Below are 21,028 nucleotides of genomic sequence, written 5' to 3'. Positions count from 1 at the left end.
TTATGTCAATAAATTTGATCACTTATAGAAAATAGACAAATTCTGTGAAAGACACTAACTTCCAAAGTTTTCAAGATGGAATAGATAACTTGATATCCCTATATCTATTTTAAAAATTCTCCAACTGTAAACTAATGTAAGTGTTCTGAGCCCATTTAAGGTAGGCTAAGCTAACTATGATGTTCAGTAGGTTAGGTGTATTAAATGCATTTTTGACTTATGATATTTTGAATTTATGATGGGTTCATCAGGACATAACCCTGTCATAAATCAAGGGGCACTTATATGGAAAGGATCATACACCATGACCAAGAGACACTCATTTTGGGAATGAAAGGTTGATTTAATACCTGAAAATCAATTGATGTGATACAACACATTAGTATAATAAAGGACAGAAACCACATGTTCATCTCAATAGATGCAGCGAAGCATTTGACAAAATCTGATAACCTTTTACAATAAAAAGCACTCAACACACTAGAAATAGAAGGGAATTTCCCCAGCCCACATCTAACTACATCTTTAATGGTGAAAGACTGGATGCCTTCCCCCTAAGATCAGGAACAAGATAAGGATTTCTGCTCTCACCACTTCTATTCAATATTGTACTAGGCATTCTGACCAGTGGCAGTTAGGCAAGAAAAAATAAAGGACATCCCAATTAGAAATAGAGTAGTGAAACTCTATTTGCAGATGACATAATCTTGTATGTAGAAAATTCTAAGGAATCCACACACACAGAACTATTAGAACTAATAAGCAAGTTTAGCAAGATTAGAGGATATAAAATCAATGAATAAAAATTACTTGTATTTTTAAACACTAGCAATGAATAATCCAAAAAGAAAATTAATAAAAATTAAATTCCACTCATAATAGCATCAGATTTAACAAAGGAAGTGCAAAACATTGTTATAGGAAATTAAAGAAGACCTAAATAAATGGAAAGATATCCCATGTTCATGGATCAAAAGACTTAATTTGTTAAAATGGCAATATTCCCCCAATTGATCTATAAATTCACCTTGATTCCTACAGAAATATGAACTACCTTTTTGCAGATATTGGCAAGCTGATTCAAAAATTGGTATGGAAATTCAAGGGACCCAGAACAGCCAATCTTGAAATAGGAGAAAAAAGCTGAAGGATTCATACTTCCTTGCCTCAAAACTTACTACAAATCTTCAGTAATCAAGACAGTGCACACAGTTAGTATTCCTGAAGAAGAAAACAAAACCATAACTATATATATACACACACACGCACACATACATACACATATGTATATATATATATGTGACATACATATGTATACACTAGTATATGACAATATAAAAATAGTAATATAATGAAAGTGGGAGGCTGATATGTAAAAATAGTAATATGGTGAAAATGGAGGGCTGAAGGAGAAGGCAAAGTAGAAAATAGTATGAATATGTTAATTTCTGTATCATGTAGATATTATAATATCAGTAGCTATTATATGAAGTTGAAATATGTAGGTAAAAATAATGATCTACTTTAACTCTTTGTGTATTGTATATTTTGTATTAGTTTGTTTCTGTTGCTTATGACAGAATTCCTGAAACTGGGTAATGTGTAAAGAAATAAAATTTATTTCTTATAGTTTAGGAGGCTGAGAAGTCTTCCGTCCAGGGGGCACATCTGTTGAGGACCTTGTACTTGGGTGGTGACTCTACAGTGACGCAGGGTATCACATGGCAAATGGCTTGAGCAGGAGATACGCACACACATATGTATATACAAACATAATAAATATGACATTTTTCACTTTAGAGAGAACTTGTATCAACTATGTGGGAAAAACATTTTTCTGAAATTGATTACTTTGGTTACACTTTAGTTTCTTCTATTACATTTAACTAAATTAAATGTAATTGTTTAAATTTAAAACTAACATATGAGTAAAACATGATTTTTTTTTTGTAAAATGTTTTTTTCTTTTTCTGCTTTGTACATATATATACACAGATATCTGGATTGTTGTTCAATAAATGTTAACTATGGTTATTTCTGTATGGTGGAATTTTTAGGTGATTTTTTCTTTTTTTGTGCTATACTGAATTATTTTACTTTATTTATTTATTTGACCAGTAAAAGGATTGCAACCCTCGGCTCAGTGTCATCCGCACCACGCTCAGCCAGTGAGCACACCAGCCATCCCTATATAGGATCCGAACCCGCAGCCTCAGCGCTACCAGCGCCGCACTCTCCTGAGTGAGCCGTGGGGCCGGCCCAAAATTGTTTTACTTTAAAAGAACCACGGCATTTTAAAATTTAAAACTGCTCAAAAGCAAATGATTTTTTAAAGTAATTTTTTAAAGTTTCAGTGTTGGACCTCCAAATGGAGTAGTTGGATATGAGTCTGGAATTCAGAAAGAGAGTCTGGACTAGAGATATAAATTTGGGAGCTGGCAGCATACCAATGACTTTTGAAGCTTATAGGAATGGATGAGATCATCTCAGGAGAGGCTTGAGAGAGAAAGGATGGCATTCTGTTCATCTCCAACACAGAGGATGTGTGGAGGAGGAGCCTGCAGTGGAGTGGGAATGAGGCTTCCCAGAGAGGAGGAACACCTGCAGAGGGTGGGCGTGGAGAGCCCAGTGCTAAGCCAGGAAGGAGCCAGGCGATTCTTTTTAAAATTTTTTAATTAAAAAAAATTTTTTATTGTGAATATTCATGAGATACAAAGCTAATTGTCACCCCTCTCGTGCCCATGATGTGAGGGCCAGATTCATACTGGCAGCATACCCACTGCCAGAAATTACTTTTGGTACCCCGTGTCCCGCACCCAATTATCTCCCAAACTCCCTCCACCTTGCCTTCCCCCCTGCCCACTCCACTTTATATCCCTAGGAATGTTCTCTCCCTCTGTAAGACCAACGCACTACTGTGGTCTTTCTTTCCTTCCTTCTTTCTCTCTTAGCTCCCACATATGAGTGAGCACATGCGGTATTTATCCTTCTGTGCTTTGCTTATTTCCCTCAACATAAGTTTCTCCAGGTTCCTCCATGTTGTTGCAAGTGTGATCAAGATATGGAACCAACCTAAATGTCCATCAATGGATGATTGGATAAGGAAACTGTGTTATATATATACCAGGCAATTTTGATAAGATGCTGGGATGTAGTTCAAATGCAAGGGCTGCCCACCTGGATCTTACTCCTCAATGTTTTGTTCATGGTGTGCCTTCCACTTTTCTTTTCCCCAAAGCTCATGGGTTAGAGAACCAGCAATTGCTTCCACTCCATTTGGAGAATGATTTCAAGACCTCGAGGATATTTGGGGTTTGGCTAACAACTGAGTATTTTGAAGAGCTGCTGACTCTCAGCAAATGTGGACACATGTTTGGAGAACACTTGCATGATTTTTAAATAGGCCACAAATAAATGCTCTATTTGACTTGTGAATTTAAAGGGAGTAGCAGATGTGTGTTTACATTTCACTATAACCAACTCAATTTGCAAGTCTTTCTCCTGATTAGTTGGCTGTCTTTCCTGCAGGGCTAAAAATTTAAACCTTTAAAACCTTGTCATCTGTTGATAAGAGGCCAAGTCTGGGGAGAAAGGGAGGTGGTTTTTCTTAGCTATCTCCTTGAGAATAGATGACTGCTGCTTAGCCCACAGGCTTCAGATGGTAGCCTGGTGAGTTTACCTTCCCTGGTTAATTCCAGGGCCAGTGCTGATCATGGCACTTCTCAGCTCATGTTGGAGCTCATCAAGCTCATGCAGGGCTGGAGTCGCAGTCTGCCTGTTGGTGACCTCAGCCACTGATGGATGATGACTATTTCTGCCCTTTGCTGGGACCTGCTTCTGTGTCACTCTGCCTCCCTGTCTGTATCCTGGCATTCAGCAGCGCCACTGCACCTCTAGCGCTTCTCCTAACACCATCCACTCATCAGCGCCCTTCATTCCTTAGCTCGGTACTACGAGAGCCATGTGTGCCCCTGGGTGGTTTGTTGCTTCCTGTCTTGTAGAAGTCATTCTCTGTGCTTTTCTAATTCTTGCACTTCTACACCTGTGCCCAAGCACTAATATTTGCATAAAGAAGTTTGTCTTTCAAGTTGTGCACTGCATTTAGAGATAGGGTTTGAAGGAAGTAGGCTTGGATGTGCATCTGATTAGTTTTCCAATTTTCTCCCCTTCCAGGTAATACTTACTAATATTCAAAACAGAAGCCCTAAGCCTGGCCCTGCTCCCCACGATCAAGAACTAGGTTTTTTCCTAGAAACAGGACTTCAGAGAGCCCATGTCCTCTATTTCAAAAATGGGTAAGCCTTCTTCATTTTTTTAATCCACTTCCTAAAGATGGAAAATAGCCTTATAATGCTATCTTTTATAGCCTTTAATAGCCTTCTTTTCCTAAAGAAGGAAAATAGCCTTATAGTGCTGTCTCCAGTTTAGTTATTATAATAAAGCAATTTAAAACGTGGACTACAATTGGAATCTTTTTAAAAAATAATGAACTTTGGCTCTTTTTGTCTCTTCCCCACCTGGCTCTCTTGCTTTCCCATATTTGGGAGAAGGGCGGGAGGAGGGCTTCTGTGTGAGTGCGAGTCACAAGTACGGAGCACCAGGACTAGGTGGGTGGACCTGCTGGGAGCTGTGCTGAGGGTGCCCTCCCTCTGTGGGAATGGCAGCACACAGACCTCCCCGCTTTGCTGAGGTAAAAGTTAGTGTGTTAGAAACCCCAGGACACAGGAGCATCTTCCTTTCAATGGCTGATCAGTTCCAAGAATTGGATTTGCTAGATCTCGTATGGTTTTTATGAAAGTGAGTGTGGCTGTAATTTGACACGAGAACATTCTCTACTTGAGCTGCCTTTGAAAAGGGTTTAAGAACATGAATGAGAGGGGTAGCTCTCTAATGCTTTTGATGTTTGTTTTCCTTTTGGCGTTGCTTGTGAGAAATGTGCTGATTCTGTTCCAAGTCTCTTAAGTGTCCCTTGTTTCGACATTGTGCTGCAGGATAGATGTGCATGAAGACCAACAGTAGGTATCTGGTTCCTCTGTAGCTCCTCCTACGCTTTGCATGGAGGCCCCTACGGCCTGTGCCCCTTCCTCTAGGATTAGTCAAATAGAGCTTTGAATGGCAGCCCGGGACATGAGTCCCAGCCTTTGGAAAAATGAAAAATGGAGTTGCTCCCTCTTCATTTGAAAAGCTTCAAACCTTGGGGCATAGCTCGTGAAAGTGGGATTTCATCTGCCTGGTGGCCCAGAGCTGCATGTGTCCATTTTCCAATGTTAAGAATAAATGCATAGTTTCCAAATCCTATTGAACCGTTTATGAGAGAAGGCCTGCTTTGCTCCAAGGCCACTGGCTCATCTTGGCCTGGCCTGCAAAAGGCCACAGTAAACACCCCAAGGTTTGGAGTGGTTTTGGCACAAAGATGCTCTCGTGTGATCTCATCTGCCATTGATTGAGATCTTCTGAGCAATGATGCATGTTCCCTAAGGTGTGATTTAAGTTCTGTTTTCTTTGCTGTTATAAATACTTGTAGAGGGAGAAGGGAGAGAAATGGATATTTTTCTAGTGATCTGTTTCTTCTCCCTTTTCACAAGAAATGGTGGTCATCACAGAGGGACCCCCGATCCTAACTGTCCCTCCCTCTAACCTGTGGGTGTATGTGTTAATATGGCAGTCCAGAGACAGGAACTAATTCCCTTGGGCTCCAAGGAGTGCCAAACCCATACCTTCTATTGAAAATGCTTTGTCTGAGATTGATAAGGGTGGGCTGAATAACTTGTTTTCATCTTTGAAACCTATTCCTTGGGGAGGAGGAAGGAATTCTGTTGAGCTCTGACCTCATCCCCTGAAACGTTGGGTGCCCACTGGAATCCAACTGAAAAATAATGAGAGGTTTGCGCTAGATGATGGATTACGGGCCCTGGATTGCTTACTGACTCAATTCTCATTTTATTTTACTTCACCCAAGTTCAAGGAAATGCCCGTTGATGTAGCCTTAAAGGAGTGCTTAACTTGGAAGCCTTTTCTCTTCTTCTTTTGTCCTTTCACTCTTCTATCTGGGCTCTAAAGACCAGTGATGGGATTGGGCCACGTACTGTCAAAGGTCCCTGCTAGATGCAGTGTTCTAAAGGATGGGATTGTGCACCAGTAATGGAGAGATTACTCTTGGGTGGGTGGAGGTGAGGGCTGGTTTTGAGACCACAAAATGTGGACAAAAGGAGAGAAACCAGTGGGAGGTTTTGGATATGCCAAGTGCTGTCTGGGCTGCTTGTCTCACAGTGGGAGCCACACTCAGGGCTCATTGGTGAATAAAAGCCTACAGCCAGTGTACGTATCTGGAAGGATGTAACAGACAGGATTGACTGATTTTCAGTGCCAGGGAAATGCAATATCAAGAGTTTGGCAGTAAGAAATGGAAATTGATAAACTGTATCTTGTTTCTTTAGAAATATACTTAAATATATACTCAGCTTTTTGGTTGTCACCCCTGAGGACTTGCTGATTTATAGTAATGAATCTGCTTTTACAACTCACCCCTCTTTTCTAGGAGTAACTGCTGAACTGGTGAATTTGGGCATCTGAAAACCTGATGCCAGGACCAGTTCCTGGGCCCCTTCTAATGTCCTAGATCACAGTGACGCTCTTAGGTTTACGAAGTGCTTTGGCTTCATCTTCGTGGACGCTCACAGCATTCTCTCTTTCATCTCCACTGCCACCGTGGGAAGCTGGCAGTATGAGCAGCACTGCCCTGTTTTACAGAAGAGTCTGAACTCAGAGCAATGTGACTTGCTGCAGGCCACACAGTGCCCTGTGTTCCAGGTTTCTGACTTATTACCACTGTGCCACAGCAAGGGACGTGCTGTGGCTCTGTGTGAAGGGGCTTGATTGCACCCTCTAACGGTGGCCTTGTCTGTCACCCTGCCTGTCTGTGAGGGAGCACTTGACCCCCAGGATGAGACATTGCCAGCAGATGGTTCCCAGCTTCTGCCGAGGATTTCTCCTTGGGCTCTTCCTTATGTCTCACCTACAGCATGTCACAAAACGTCTTTCTTCTTCTCTCCCTCCTTCCCGTCCCACTCTTTCCTTCCAGCCTCCCTTCCTGTCTTCGTCTTTTCCTTCCCCACCCTCGCCTTGTTCTCCTCTTTCTGTTCCTCCCTCTTTCCTCACTGGAGGGGGAGATGAGCTAGTGGCTGTCCAGGCCCGTCCTCTCCTCCTCCTCCCAGCCCTGGGCATGGTCTGACTTGGAATGTACCCACATCTATTTCACATCTGTTTCTCTTATCCCTCTGGGTGGCAGCAGCAAGCCTGTTAAGGATGAAAAAAACATCTTGTGAAGGCTCAGGGTGACATCAGAGCCGGAGCCTCAGAGGCCAGGCCCGCTGCCTGCAAGGCTTCTCAGAATGGCCTGTGAGTGCCTCGCCCAGGCAATCAGCAGGGCATTTCAACCAGACCTGGATTTGGAAGCAGCCCTTTTCCTCTCTGGTTCAGTTTCTTTCTCTGCGGAGTAAGGTGCATACCACCTCACAGGCTGCGGTGAAGAGGACATAAGAAAACATACGTGGAAGCACTTCATGAAGTGTCAGAAAAACTGCAAGTGGCAGTTTGTGATTTCCAATGATAATGATACCTGGCTGATTGACCAGCTGGAAGTGGGACCAGATTAAGGTCAGACAGTGGTTGTGGTGGAAGTTGGAGGAGATGCAGGAGTCACTCATTTGATTGCTGTGCCTCGCACACATGGCCAGGGTTTGGAGGCAGGGTCTTTATTTACAACGACTGCCGGCTTAAGTGAACTCTGCTCAAGGTGCATAACAATTAGCTTGGATAACACCTAATCACTGATGGCCTGTTGGTTTGTCGAGAAAGTAGGGACGCTGCGTGGTCTGACTGCAGCAGCATTGGAGTGCTCATTGGGCAGCACAGCCAGCAGCAGAGAAACGCCTCACCCCAGGCTTCCCCTCAGCCCTCTGTGGAGAAGAGAAATGCTGAGTCATTGCAGCCAGAATTGCCAGAGAAGCTTGTTTTGGGGATGTCAGTTATTTAGTGCATGTTCTTTTAGGAATATTTACCCGTCTTTTGTAAACAAAGGGTAGCAAAGGACCTTTCAAAAAAGTGCTTCTCATCAGCTCTGTCAAGTAACTGGGCGAGCAAAACGGACTGTAGTGTATATTGATCCTAGCTTTGAATTGATTTTAATTCAGGTAGTGTGGGGATAAATCAAAGCAAGAAGGTGCATGACTGACCACACCTGGGAGACATGCCTGTTGGGTTGTACGTTTCCTGGGCTGCGTCACTAGTGCTGCGTGGGAGCCCCGACTCAGGGAAAGCAGGAAGCCAGACAGGGATGGTTCAGACCTCGGGCTCCCCAGAGGTACTTGCAGCCAAGCCAGGAAATAAAGTGGCATGGAAGGGCTTTGGAGTTCTGTTTTTATAATCAAATAGACCACTAAGCACCACTGTTCGTTGACTTTAAAAGTTTTTAATCTTCCCAAATAGTTTTGTTGACCTTTGCAACTGTTGAGCCCTGCTCAGTGTAGCCTAGACTTTGAAGGCAGAAAAAGGAGGCTGTGAGATCCTGCTGTGTCCCATGGGCTGCTGAGGAAGGTGCTTCCTGGGTTTATTGCCTCAGCAAACAGTCCCCTATAGCTCATGTGATCAAGAGGAGGCAATTATGGGAGGGTGCTAGCCGGGAAGCAAAGGGTGCTTTGCTTGGTACACTGGTCTCCCCAGGCACTGGAGCAACTTGGCCTTTGCATCCTAGCATTCAGGCTGTCTTCCCTCTTGCAGTGATGAGAATACTCACTTTTTAAACTGCACATTACTTTTGACATTATGAGTCCAATGCAGTGAACATGAGAGAATTCAGAGACATTTTTGCTGTAAGCATTTAGTAAGTACCAATTTTTTATACATGACACTCTTTAAGAGATGCAGAGATGGAAAAGAAATGGGCCTTGTCCTCTGGGAGATAGTAGAAGAAAAGAAAATAGGGTAAGACATGAACATTAGTAACTTGAAAGGTTATAATATGGTTCTATGAGAGAATAAACAATGAGAGAAAACCTAATAATAAGTGAGCTGGAGTTTCCGGGCCCATTTATTCACTGATTCAGTAAGGTCACTTGTTCATTCATTTAATGAGGATTAATTGTGTACCTATTAGGTGCCAGGCCCTATGTTAGGTAGTGGGGATATCGTGGTGAAGAGGAGAGACAAAGTTCCTGCCCTCCTAGAATTCATGGAGAATGAAGTCTCATAGAGAATTAAGAATTAAAACAAGTAGTTTCAGGATCATTTGTACATATTGTGACAGGGGAAGTCCAGGTTGCCACAGAAGCAAATAGGGGGCCTGCTATGCAGGGATGGCCACACAATTTGGAAAGGGCAGTAAGATCTGGAGAAGATGCAGACAGAGTAGGGAGAGCCAGGGGGACACTCCAAGTGGTTGATGGAAGTGTGGAGTTAGAACCATACTTAGTGTCTTGTGTATTCTGCAGGGTACGAGGAGATGAGTCTGGCTGGAGTGAGGGTTTATATAGAGAGCTGGGGGTTTTTATATAAACCTCTCAGCACAAGACCTTGCATGCAGTGGGTTTGGTCAGTCAGCCAAGTATTTATTGAGTTCTCCTATGTGCCAAGTACTGTGCTCAGTACTAGTGTACATTGGTGAATATAAGAGACATAGTGTGGGTCCTCAGGGAAGATACAGTCTAATGAGGGAGACAGATAACAAATAAGTAAACCAGTGTACATGGTTGCAAGTTGTAATAAGTGCTAGGAAATGAATGGAAGCAGTGAAAGCAAATAACGGAGGCACCTGCTTAGAGAGGGTGGCCTGGCCAGGCCTCCTGAGAAGGTGACACGAGGATGAGAACAAGACCTGAAGGATGAGAAGGAGCTGACCAGGCCAGGAGCCGGAGGAAGACTGTTTCAAGCAGAGGACCCAGAACCTGCAAAGGTCTTGACCCAGGAAAGTGCTCAGTGTGTTCAATCTGGAAGGAGCCCAGTGCAGCTGAAGCGTAGTTGGGAGGGGGAGAATCCCAGACTCTCTTGGTCTGGCTTACCCTGAACAAGGCAGGTCCACCATGGTGGCATACAGTGGGAGAGTGATGATTGTCCAAAGAAAAATCCCAAGTCACCAGAATAAAGGTGAGGTGAAAATAGGTGGTCAAGACATTAGATATGAACTTCAGAGCTGACCAGGGTAATAGAGACCAAGAGAAGTGGATGGATTTGAGATGTATGTTCAAACTATGGGTGTTAGGAATAGCTAACAAATTGGATTTGGGGAGCAAGAGGGATGAGGGAAATGAAGAATCAGAGACGACTCTGCAGGTTTAGTCCTGAGCAATTAGTTAGATGGAAAAGGGGAAATCAAGAATTTGCCTTTGGACATGTTATATTTGAAATACCTGTGAGACGTCTATTTGGAAGAGTCAGTTAGGAAGATACGTGTACACAGAGGGGAGGCTTGAACTTGAACTATAAATTGGGAGTTTCAGCATACTGATTATATTTGAAGCCCTGGGACTGGATGAGATCAGTAAGGGGCAGAGAAGAGAAGACAGCCCAGGACCCAGCTTGGAGACCTGCAAGAGTTGGAAGTAAGGTAAAGGAGGAGAGGTCTGTAAAGGTAGGCGGAAACCATCAGGGTGTGTCCTCGTGAAAGCCGAAAGGGGAAGATGTGCTAGGAAGGGGGAAGTGATGAATGTTGCCGAGATATTAATAAAGAAGACCAAAGAGTGAACATTGGATTAGATGACATGGAAGACATTTGTGGCCTTGAGAAGACTTTTGGGGGTGTGTGTGTGGTAGGAACAGAAAATAGGTTGGAGAAGGTGAGGAGTAAATGACACTGGAGCAAGTGGCAGCACTGCATGTGAATTGTGGCCACTTTCAGTAAGTTATTTCCTTTCCATTTTCTTCTCCAAGGTAGAGTTCATGCTGGAAAGACGGATGGTAGAAAGATGGTAGAAGACTGAACAGCAGGCTAAGGAATCAGGGATTCATTCTCCAGGTGTGGAGAAGCCATTGGATTATGAGAGTGAGGTTTGGGGAAGGGCCCAAAGTGGGGTAGTTCATTTGGCAGGAGTCCAGTGCCACCAGAGTCTTGTCCCCTGTTTCAGGTAGACCTGGTTCATTTTACTTGGTTTTTGGTCACAGGCTACATCTAACTTCAGCAGGAACCACAGTACGGAGGTGGGGGTGATGGAGGCTGTGTGAGGGGGGCTACTTCAGCAGCTTCAGAATGAAAATTTATGGAGCCATGTGAGATGGAGGGCACCTTGCCACTGCCTGGCCAGCTAGGGCCACCCTGGGGATGCCACAGGCTGGGGATGTTGCTCAGGCAGTTACATGTCTGGAGACTCTTGCCTACCATGCCAAGCACTTCACGTGAGCCAATTCACAACGAAGGGACATTTTCATAATAGCTGAACTGATAGTGGGGTATCAATTCTGAAAACCCTAGAGATCCAGTGGCTGTTAGAGAGTATTTGTTTCAATTGCTGCTCTTTAGAGATGAGATCCAGAAAAATCCTGTTAAGTAATATTCAACAAATATTTATCTAGACCCTTATGAAGTTACTTACTAGTGCCAAGCAGCGTTCTCAGTGAACAAGTCAGACTCGAGCACTGCCTTTATGGAGTTTACACACTGGTCAGGGAAACAGTAAACAAGGGAATATGATTCATTCAGTGTCACACAACTAGTTGATGACAGAGCTGGGACCTGCCTTCCTGCTCCTAACACCCAGTCCAGTTTTCTGGTCACTTGGACCATTTTGACCTTGCCCAGTTAGTGGCCTCCTCTTGAAAGTGGAGTGTTATGCAGCATAGCTCCAAGGAACACATTACACTTAGAAAACAAGGACTTTTAAAAGCCAGTCTAGATGTAATTGTTTATGTAATGAAAAGCATCTGCCAAATTTTCTCTGTTTTGTTTAAATCTGGGCTAAGTCTGGTTCATCCCTTAATGCCATCAAAACGTTAGTGTGGAAACAAAACTCCAGGACCACTCTTTTCACTGGTGAGTTATGGGGGCAGGTAATTGCTTTCAGTGTGCTTCATATGTGCTAGCACTTAATGCACGGTAGAATCCTGTGCCATCTGAAAACTTTACCAGCGTTCACCACAATGGCTGCATCAATGTTGGTCTGTCCTTGACCCCAGCAGAAGAATGGGGTAGGTAATTTTAGGCTTCCACAGTTGAGGAGGCATTTAGTGAACTAATTGGCAGTTTAACTGCATGACACAAAGGCCTCTCCCCACATGGTTTTGCCTGGCGATATCCTGCCTCTTGGAAGGCAAGCTATAGTTTCTTTAACTTCTGTAAGAAACTGGAATTCCCTGAAAGATGAACTGGCCTAGGATTTGTCTAGGATAATGGTTTCCAATTTTGATGAGGACAGAAGGGGAGAGGGAAGATTTTTACTTGTTTGTTTATTCATTATCTTATTAATTCACCTGTCAGATATTTATGCGCTAGGAACTAGGGTTGAGAAAACAAGCCATTTCTGTGGATTTTCCAGTCCAACAGGAACACAAATAATTACAAGTGGGTGAAGCCTTTTAGGAAAGGGAGAGACAGCACTTTTTTTTTTTTTAACCATAGTTTTTCATCTTGAAGGTTTTCCTTACAAAAGATGGCTATATAGTATGATATCTAAAAATCAGAGTTAACTTAATTCTTTTGAGCATTTCCCAACACTTCTTGATATAACTGGAGATTGATTCCCTGGGAACTGCTGATATGAGATCTTATCAGATGGCAATATTTGCAGACCAGCTCTTGGGTCGTGCTGTGGATGGGAGTAATGTGAATAGACACGCTTAGCAGGAACACGCATACAGTGTAGTCTGGGGAAGACTGCCCACTGCTGTTTGGTGTCAGATGATATGTCACAACATTGGCACATTCTACCAATGTGTATCAACTGCTGCTCTGTGCCAGGTATTCTTCAGGTGCTGGGGGCAAAATGGTGAGCAGCCAGACAGACTCCTTGCTGTCCGAGAGAAAACAGATCATTCTACTCTTGGATATATAACTACATCCTGAGATAGTTATAGTGCTGAGAACAAAAGGTACCCTTTTCTGAGAGTCCATTCTAAAATGAAGTTGACGTCGATTTGGTGGTTACAGGAGATTTTCCTGAGGAAGGGACTGAGCAGAAACCTGAAGGTGAACAGGAGCTGAGTAACAGAAGAGAGAGAGAGAGAGAGAGAGAGAGAGAGAGAGAGTGTGTGTGTGTGTGTGTGTGTGTGTGTGTCCCCATCATTGTTTAGATCTGACCTGAAAGGATCCTCAGAGCCATCTTTTTTGTTGTTGTTGTTGTTTGTTTTCTTTTTTTATTTATTACGAATATTCATGAGATACAAAGCTGATTGTCCCCCCTCTTGTCCATGATGTGGGTGCCAGATTCATACTGCGGGCATATCCATTACCAGAAATTACTTTTATACCCTTTGTCCCCTCCCAGTTATCCCCCAACCTCCCTCCCCTTCCCCCTCTCCCCTCAACTCCAGTTTGTAGCCTTAGAAACGTTCCCTCCCTCTGTTGGATCACAGCACTACTGTGGTCTTTCTTTCCTGCCTTCCTTTCTCTCTTAGCTCCCACATATGAGTGAGCACATGCGGTATTTATCCCTCTGTGCTTTGCTTGTTTCACTCAACATAAGTTTCTCCAGGTTCATCCATGCTGTTGCAAATGGGAGTATTTCATTCTTGTTTATGGCAGAGTAGTATTCCATAGCATATATATACCACAGTTTCCTTTTCCAATCATCTATTGATGGACATTTACATTGGTTCCGTATCTTGGCTATTGTAAACAGAGCTGCAGTAAACATGAGAGTGCAGGTATCCCTTCGACATGATGATTTCCATTCCTCTGGATATCCCAGAAGAGGGATTGCTGGATCATATGGAAGATCTATCTGTAGTTGTTTGAGAAACCTCCAAATTGTTTTCCAAAGTGGTTGTACTAATTTACAGCCCCACCAACAGTGCAGTAGTGTTCCCTTCTCTCCACACCCTCGCCAGCATTTGTTATTCACTGTCTTTTTGATTATAGCCAGTGTAACTGGAGTGAGGTGGTATCTCAATGTAGTTTTAATTTGCATTTCCCTGATGACTAGTGGTGTTGAGCATTTTTTCATGTATCTGTTGGCCATTTGTATGTCTTCCTTTGAAAAATGTCTATTCAGCTCCTTTGCCCATTTTTTAATTGGGTCATTTATTTTTTTACTGTATAATTGCTTGAGTTCTATGTATATTCTGGGTATTAGTTCCTTGTCAGATGCATAGTTGGCAAAAATTTTCTCCCACTCTCTAGGTTGTCTTTTCACCTTGTTGATTGTTTCTTTTGCTGTGCAGAAACTTTTTAGTTTGATATAGTCCCATTTGTTTATTTTTTCTTTTGCTGCTTGTGCTTTTGGGCTCATGTTCATAAAGCCTGTGCCCTGGCCTAACTGCTGAAGTGTTTCACCTATATTTTCCCTTAGTAATTTTACAGTTTTGGATCTTATACCTAGGTCTTTAATCCATTTTGAGTTGATTTTAGTGTATGGTGAGAGATGCATATCTAGTTTCATTCTTCTGCATATGGATATCTAGTTTTCCCAGCACCACTTGTTGAAGAGGCAATCTTTCCCCCAATGTAGATTTTTGTTGCCTTTGTCTAATACCAGATGGCTATAAGCCTGAGGAGTGATTTCTGGGTTTCAGTTCTACTCCAGTGATCTGAAGGTCTATTTTTATTAACAATACCCTGCTGTTTTGGTCACAACAGCTTTGTAGTATAATTTGAAGTCAGGCAGAGTTATGCCTCTAGCTTTGTTTTTCTGGCTCAGAAGGATGGCTTTGGCTGTTCGGGGTCTTTTGTTTTTCCCTATGAAAAGTAAGATTGTTTTTTCCATTTCTGTGAAGAATGTCTTTGGTATTTTGATAGGGATTGCATTGAATCTGTAGATCGCTTTGGGTAGCATAGACATTTTCACAATGTTAATTCTTCCAATCCAAGAGCATGAAATATCTTTCTTTTTGTGTCTTCTTTAGTTTCTTTCAGAAGTGGTTTTTTAATTCTCATTGTAGAAGTCTTTTACCTCCTTGGTTAAATTGATCCCTAGGTATCATATTTTTTCGGTGACAATTGTAAATGGGCTTACTTTCCTTATTTCTCTTTCTGTTAATTCATTATTTGAGTATATAAATGCTACTGATTTGGGGGCATTTGTTTTGTATCCTGCAACATTACTGAAGTTATTAACCAGCTCTAGAAGTTTTTTGATAGAGTCTTTAGGTTTTTCTATACATAGTATCATATCTTCTGCAAATAGGGAAAGTTTGACTTCATCTTTTCCAATCTGGATTCCCTCTATTTCTTTCTTTTGCCTGGTTGCTCTAGCTAGTACCTCCAGTACTATGTTGAGTAGAAGTGGTGAGAGTCAACATCCTTGTCTTGTTCCTGTCTTTAAGGGGAAGGCCTTCAATTTTTCTCCATTCAGAATAATACTGGTGGTGGGCTTGTCATAAATGGCTTTTATTGTGTTAAGATATTTTCCTTCTATACCTAATTTGTTGAGAGTCTTTATCATGAAGGAATGTTGAATTTTGTCAAATGCTTTTTCAGCATCTGTTGAGATGATCATATGGTCTTTGTCCTTGAGCTTGTTGATGTGATGTATCACATTTATGACTTTCATATGTTGAACCATCCTTCCATCTCTGGAATGAATCCCACTTGATCATAGTGTATAATTTTTTTAATATGTTGCTGTATTCTAATTGCTAATATTTTGTTGAGGATTTTAGCATCTAGGTTCATCAAGGATATTGGCCTGTAATTTTCTTTTTGTGTGTGTCTTTATCTGGTTTTGGTGTCAGAGTTATGTTGGCCTCGTAGCATGAGTTTGGGAGAGTTGCATCTGTTTGGAACAGTTTCATGAAAATTGGTATTAACTCCTCTTTAAAACTTTGATAGAATTCAGCTGTAAAGCCATCTGGACCCGGACTTATTTTTGTTAGAAGATTGCTAATTACCACTTCGATCTCCTTGCTTGTTATTGGTCTGTTCAGGTTTTCTATCTCTTCTTGGTTCAGTCTTGGTAATTTATATGTGTCTAAACACTTATCCATATCTTTCAGAATTTCAAATTTGTTGTCGTACAGTTGTTTATAATAATCTCTAATGATTCTTTGTATTTCTGTGGTGTCAGTTGTAACGTCTCCCTTTTCATTTCTGATTTTTTATTATTTGGGTCTTCTCTCTCCTTTTTTTTGTTAATCTAGCTAATGGTGTGTCTATTTTGTTTATTTTCTTGAAAAACCAACTTTTAGTTTTGTTGATCTTTTCTGTTGTTTTTTGGTCTCTATTTCATTTAGTTCTGCTCTGATCTTAATTATTTCTTTCTATCTACTGCCTTTAGGTTTGGATTGTTGGTGTTTTTCAAGTTCTTTGAGGCATAGCATTAGGTCATTTGTTTGGAGTCTTTCCATTTTTTTGGTATAAGCATTTACTGCAATAAATTTCCCTCTTAGTACTACTTTTGCAGTATCCCACAAGTTTTGGTATGATGTATCTTTATTTTCATTAGTTTCTAGAAATTTTTTGATTTCCTGTTTAATTTCTTCTTGAACTCATAGGTCATTCAGGAGCCTATTATTTATTTTCCATGTATTTGTTATCTTCCAGTGATTTGCTTATTGTTTATCTCCACTTTATTCCGTTGTGGTCTGAAAAGACTGTTGGACTGATTTCAATTTTTAAAAATTTGCTGAGACTAGATTTGTGGCTTAATATGTGGTCTGTCCTGGAGAATGTACCACGAGCTGATGAGAAGAAAGTGTATTCTTTAGCTGTTGGGTGAAATGTTCTGTATATATCTGCCAAGTTGAGTTGGTCTAGGGTGTAGATTAAATCCTGCATCTCTTTATTGACTTGCTGCCTGGAAGTCCTGTCCCATACTGAGAGAGGGGTGTTCAGATCACCCACTATTAATGTGTTAGGTCCTATCTCCTCCTTTAGGTCTAAGAGTGTTTGCTTGATATATCTGGGTGCTCTGGTATTGGGTGCATACATGTTTATGATTGTTATGTCTTCTAGCTGAATAGTTTCCTTTATTATTATATAATGGCCTTCTTTGTCTTTTTAAATTTTTTTGTTTTAAAATCTATTTTGTCTGATATAAGAATAGCTACTCCTGCTCATTTTTGCTTTCCGTTTGCATGGTATATCTTTTTCCATCCCTTCACTTTTAGTCTATGAGTGTCTTTACAGGTGAGGTGTGTCTCTTGAAGACAGCGTGTACTTGGGTCTACCTTTATACTCCAGTCAGTTAGTCTGTGTCTTTTGAACGGGGAGTTTAGTCCATTCACATTCAGAGTAGTTATTGAGAAGTGTTGTTTAATTCCTGTCATTTAATTGCTATTTAGGTGGTTTAAATTCCTTTTGATCATTACTTCCCCTTTTATTTCTCTTCTTCCATGTGAGTTGGGAATTTAAGGTGGCATGATTTAGCTTCTTTCTCTTTTTTGCTGGCATTTTTGTTTTAACTGTGGGTCTTGCTCTTGCTTGTGTATTCCTGGTGATGGTCACCATTATTCAGATTCCAGATGAATGACTCTCTTGAGAATTTATTGCAGGGCCCGTTGCGTGGTGTTGAACTCCCACGACTTTTGTTTATCTGGGAAATACACTATTTCTCCCTCGTTTCTGAAGGAGAGCCTTGTTGGGTAAAGAATTCTTGGCTGGCATTTTTTTTTCTTTTAGTATTTTGGATATATTGTTCCAATTTCTTCTGGCCTGTAGGGTTTTTGTTGAGAAGTCTGCTGTTAGTTTGATGGGGTTCCCCTATAAGTGACCTGACACTTTTCTCTTGCTGCTTGTAGAATTCTCTTTGTCTTTGAGCTTTGTGAATTTAAGTATAATATGTCTTGGGAGGATCTTTTTGGGTCAAATCCATTTGGGGACCTTTGAGCTTCCTGAATCTGAAGGTCTGTATCTTGCTCTACACCTGGGAAGTTTTCTGTTACTATTTCCTTGAGTAGGTTTTTGATACCTTCTCCTTTCTCCTGCTCTTCAGGAATACCCACAATTAGATGTTAGAGTGCTTGAGGTTGTCTGCCATCTCTTGTAGGCTTTCCTCATTATTTTTAATTCTTTTTTCCTTTTTTTTTTTTTGTCTGCCTGACTTATTTCAAAAAGACCATCTTCAAGCTTTGAAATTCTTTCTTCTGCTTGCTCTACCCTGCTGCTCAAGCTCTCAGTTGTGTTTTTTATTTCATCGAGTGAGTCTTTCATCTCTAGAAGTTCTGCTACACTCTTTTTTATGGTATTAATCTCTTAGTAGATTTCCTCCTTCATATTCTGGATGTTTTTTCTTGTTTCATTGTGTTCTCTAATTGAGTCTTCCTTTATTTCTTCAAGTCTTCTGAAGATCATTGCTCGAAATTCTTTTTCAGACAGTTCAAGGATTCCCTGTTCCATGGAGTCTGACTTTGGGGCATTATTGTATCCTTTTGGTGGTGTCATTTCTTCTTGATTGTTAGTGCTTCTAGTGGTTTTTTTGCTGATGCTTGGTCATTTGGTAGGAGTTTGCTTCTTCTATTACACTGAGGTTGGCTGTGGAGTGGCCTTGGTTGCTACTATGGGGAGGTGAATTGTCTTTGCTTGACAGTAGGTGTGGTGGTGTTTATGTTAAACTACCTTGGTTCCCGTTCTAGACTCTGTGGTCATAGGATGAGCCCCTAGCGCGTGGAGTTCTGCTGGGCCAAACTTGGTGGGTCAGAACCATAGGCTGATGCTCCCCCCTGGGTCTGAGGTGGGATGAGGGGCTGCATGGAGCTTCGTGGTTCTGCTCGCTGGCACCAGGGGGCTCACCTGCATGATGCCGGTTCAGGGCACCGGGGCAGGGATTGGAGCTCCCCCCCTGCCTGGGGCCAAGGCAGCAAGGTGAGGGAGCCACGTGGAGCCACCCGGTTCTGCTGTCTGGTGCTGCTGCCGGCTCCTCAAAGGCATCTTGTCCATCCCATCCTTTTTGCGCTGGTTTATTTTTCTCCTTAGCATGTAACTGGCACCTAATACGCTGTGAACAGTGTCTACCAGGGATCTTATTAGGTCCAGTTAAACATTTCAACTCACATGAATTTCATAGGCCACACTTGGCACCATCTATTCAGAAAGATATAGAACAGAACCATGAATTGCCACCAGGGCAGTCAGAGGTTTCTCTGTATGTGAGCTATGCTTTCGGCAGTCCATACAGCCACCCAGGAACTGTTCTCTTTGTTCCTCCCCACCTCAAGTGACAGCTCAGGTGCTAGGGAATGAAACTCACTCTCTTTGAGTAGATATGCGATCTTCCCTGGTTTAAAGTCTCATGCCCCAAGCTTTTGGGATCTCCCAAGGGATATGCTCAGTTGTAAGAGTTATTACACTCAAAGAAGCCCAAAGCTACAGTGTCCCCATCAGGTATTTATAGTTCCTCCCAGATGCAAGTTATCATTCAGGGGTCATTTTTATCATAAGCAATGTTGCCTAGTAACATAAGTGACACTGTATTAGGTTTCCAGGGGAACAGAGCTAGAAAGTTAACCTAGGTCAAATTCTCAAGCAGAAGAAGAAAGGAATTTGTTAACCCTTTGCCCACATTGTATTTTTTTCTTATTTAATTTGTTTACATTCATCTCCCATCACTAGAACGTAAGTTCCACTTTGGCAGCAATTTTAATCGGTTTTGTTTGGGAATGGATTTGTAGCTTGAATGGTGTCTGGTATATAGTTGTGAATGAATGAATGAATTAGTGAATGCACTTTTCGTTTTCAGTTGAGAGGGCTGTGTCTCATAGATGCCTATCTGACAGTTGTATATTTTCTTTTAAATTAGTTAATGCAACACATATTTATTGGGAGCTAAATGTGCTAAGCGCTGTGCTTGGTGCTGGGGATATAAGATTGAACAAGACAACCTGGACTGGCTTCACAGAACTTATTGCTCATGTTATTGCTTCCTGGTGGTAAGGAGGGAGATGTGCTATGACCATCTAGGTCTTCCTGGATATGATTTCATTCTATTCAAGGAGGAAGAGGGATGCCAGGTAGCAAATAATTTCCTTGACCTCGGTAAGAAATAAATACATCTTCTGGAAAGATCATAGGAACCTCTGCTTTCTACCCTATCTTTGAAATTAGAGGACATTTACAACAGTGGTGGCTTTATTATAAGACATTCCTCAGCCAGGCCCTGACAGAGTTTTATTTCTGGGAACTTCCCAGGTTGGTGAAATTTTGGTGCATGTAGGCTTCTTTGCTTAAGCCTAACGTGCACACCTACACATCTGGATGGGATTCCAGAGCTCTCCCAGCACGAAAGAGAACTATCATCCCCTGGTTTAGTTGTTGGGAACATTTGCTCCCATAGCCTCCCAGACCTGAATTTCTTTGACTTCAAGTATGTAGCTCTTCAAGTTGAAACCTCATGGGGTGAAGTTGGACACAGAAGCATGTGAGAGTGTTTAAATATGGCCTTTGTGGGCAGCTTCCCAAGGGCAGACCGTTGAAATGACATGTGTGTTGGAAAAGAATTCACATCCTGTCTGGTAAAGAAGGAAGCCCAGTTTCGCCCTCTCTGAGTCTGTTAGACTGTGGGGAACTGTCTTGGTAATTTAGCAACGTGTGCATCGCAGAGCAGATCCAGATGAATCTGCCCAGGAAGCAGGGGGGATGGGAAGGAGAGCGTGGGGAAGCATGCAGCATCCCTGTTCTGGCTCTTGCCCACAGCAAAGCTCACTAACCTGCTTTTCCCCTTCCCTGGTTTAGGTGTCAAATGCACTGAAATTTTACATGAGGTGGGGGTGGGGCGTGCAGGCCCCAGCTCTTGTCAAGGGATATTTTCTACCTTTTTTTTTTTTTAAATTATTGTTTTTCTCTCCATTCGCTTTTTTTTTTTTTTGCAGATATTTTTAGTCAACTGTAAGAGAGAATAGCATAGAGAGATTGAGCTAAGGCCCAGAAAATGACTGAGACATCTTGAGAGAATTA

General features: G+C 41.9%; 1 protein-coding gene across 7 annotated transcripts in view; it reads left to right on the top strand.

Moving 5' to 3' along the window:
• Positions 1 to 21,028, top strand: part of TTC7B (tetratricopeptide repeat domain 7B) — a 267,108-nt gene that overhangs the window by 87,477 nt on the left and 158,603 nt on the right. For all 7 annotated transcript variants that reach the window (XM_063088953.1, XM_063088950.1, XM_063088949.1 and 4 more), the window contains one exon: positions 4,174 to 4,295. In XM_063088953.1, the coding sequence (XP_062945023.1) occupies positions 4,174 to 4,295 (122 nt within the window). The remainder of the gene's footprint in view (positions 1 to 4,173; positions 4,296 to 21,028) is intronic.

Source organism: Cynocephalus volans, chromosome 3 (genome assembly GCF_027409185.1).
Source record: "Cynocephalus volans isolate mCynVol1 chromosome 3, mCynVol1.pri, whole genome shotgun sequence".
Lineage (NCBI taxonomy): Eukaryota > Metazoa > Chordata > Mammalia > Dermoptera > Cynocephalidae > Cynocephalus > Cynocephalus volans.
This window is presented reverse-complemented; position numbering and strand designations above follow the sequence as displayed.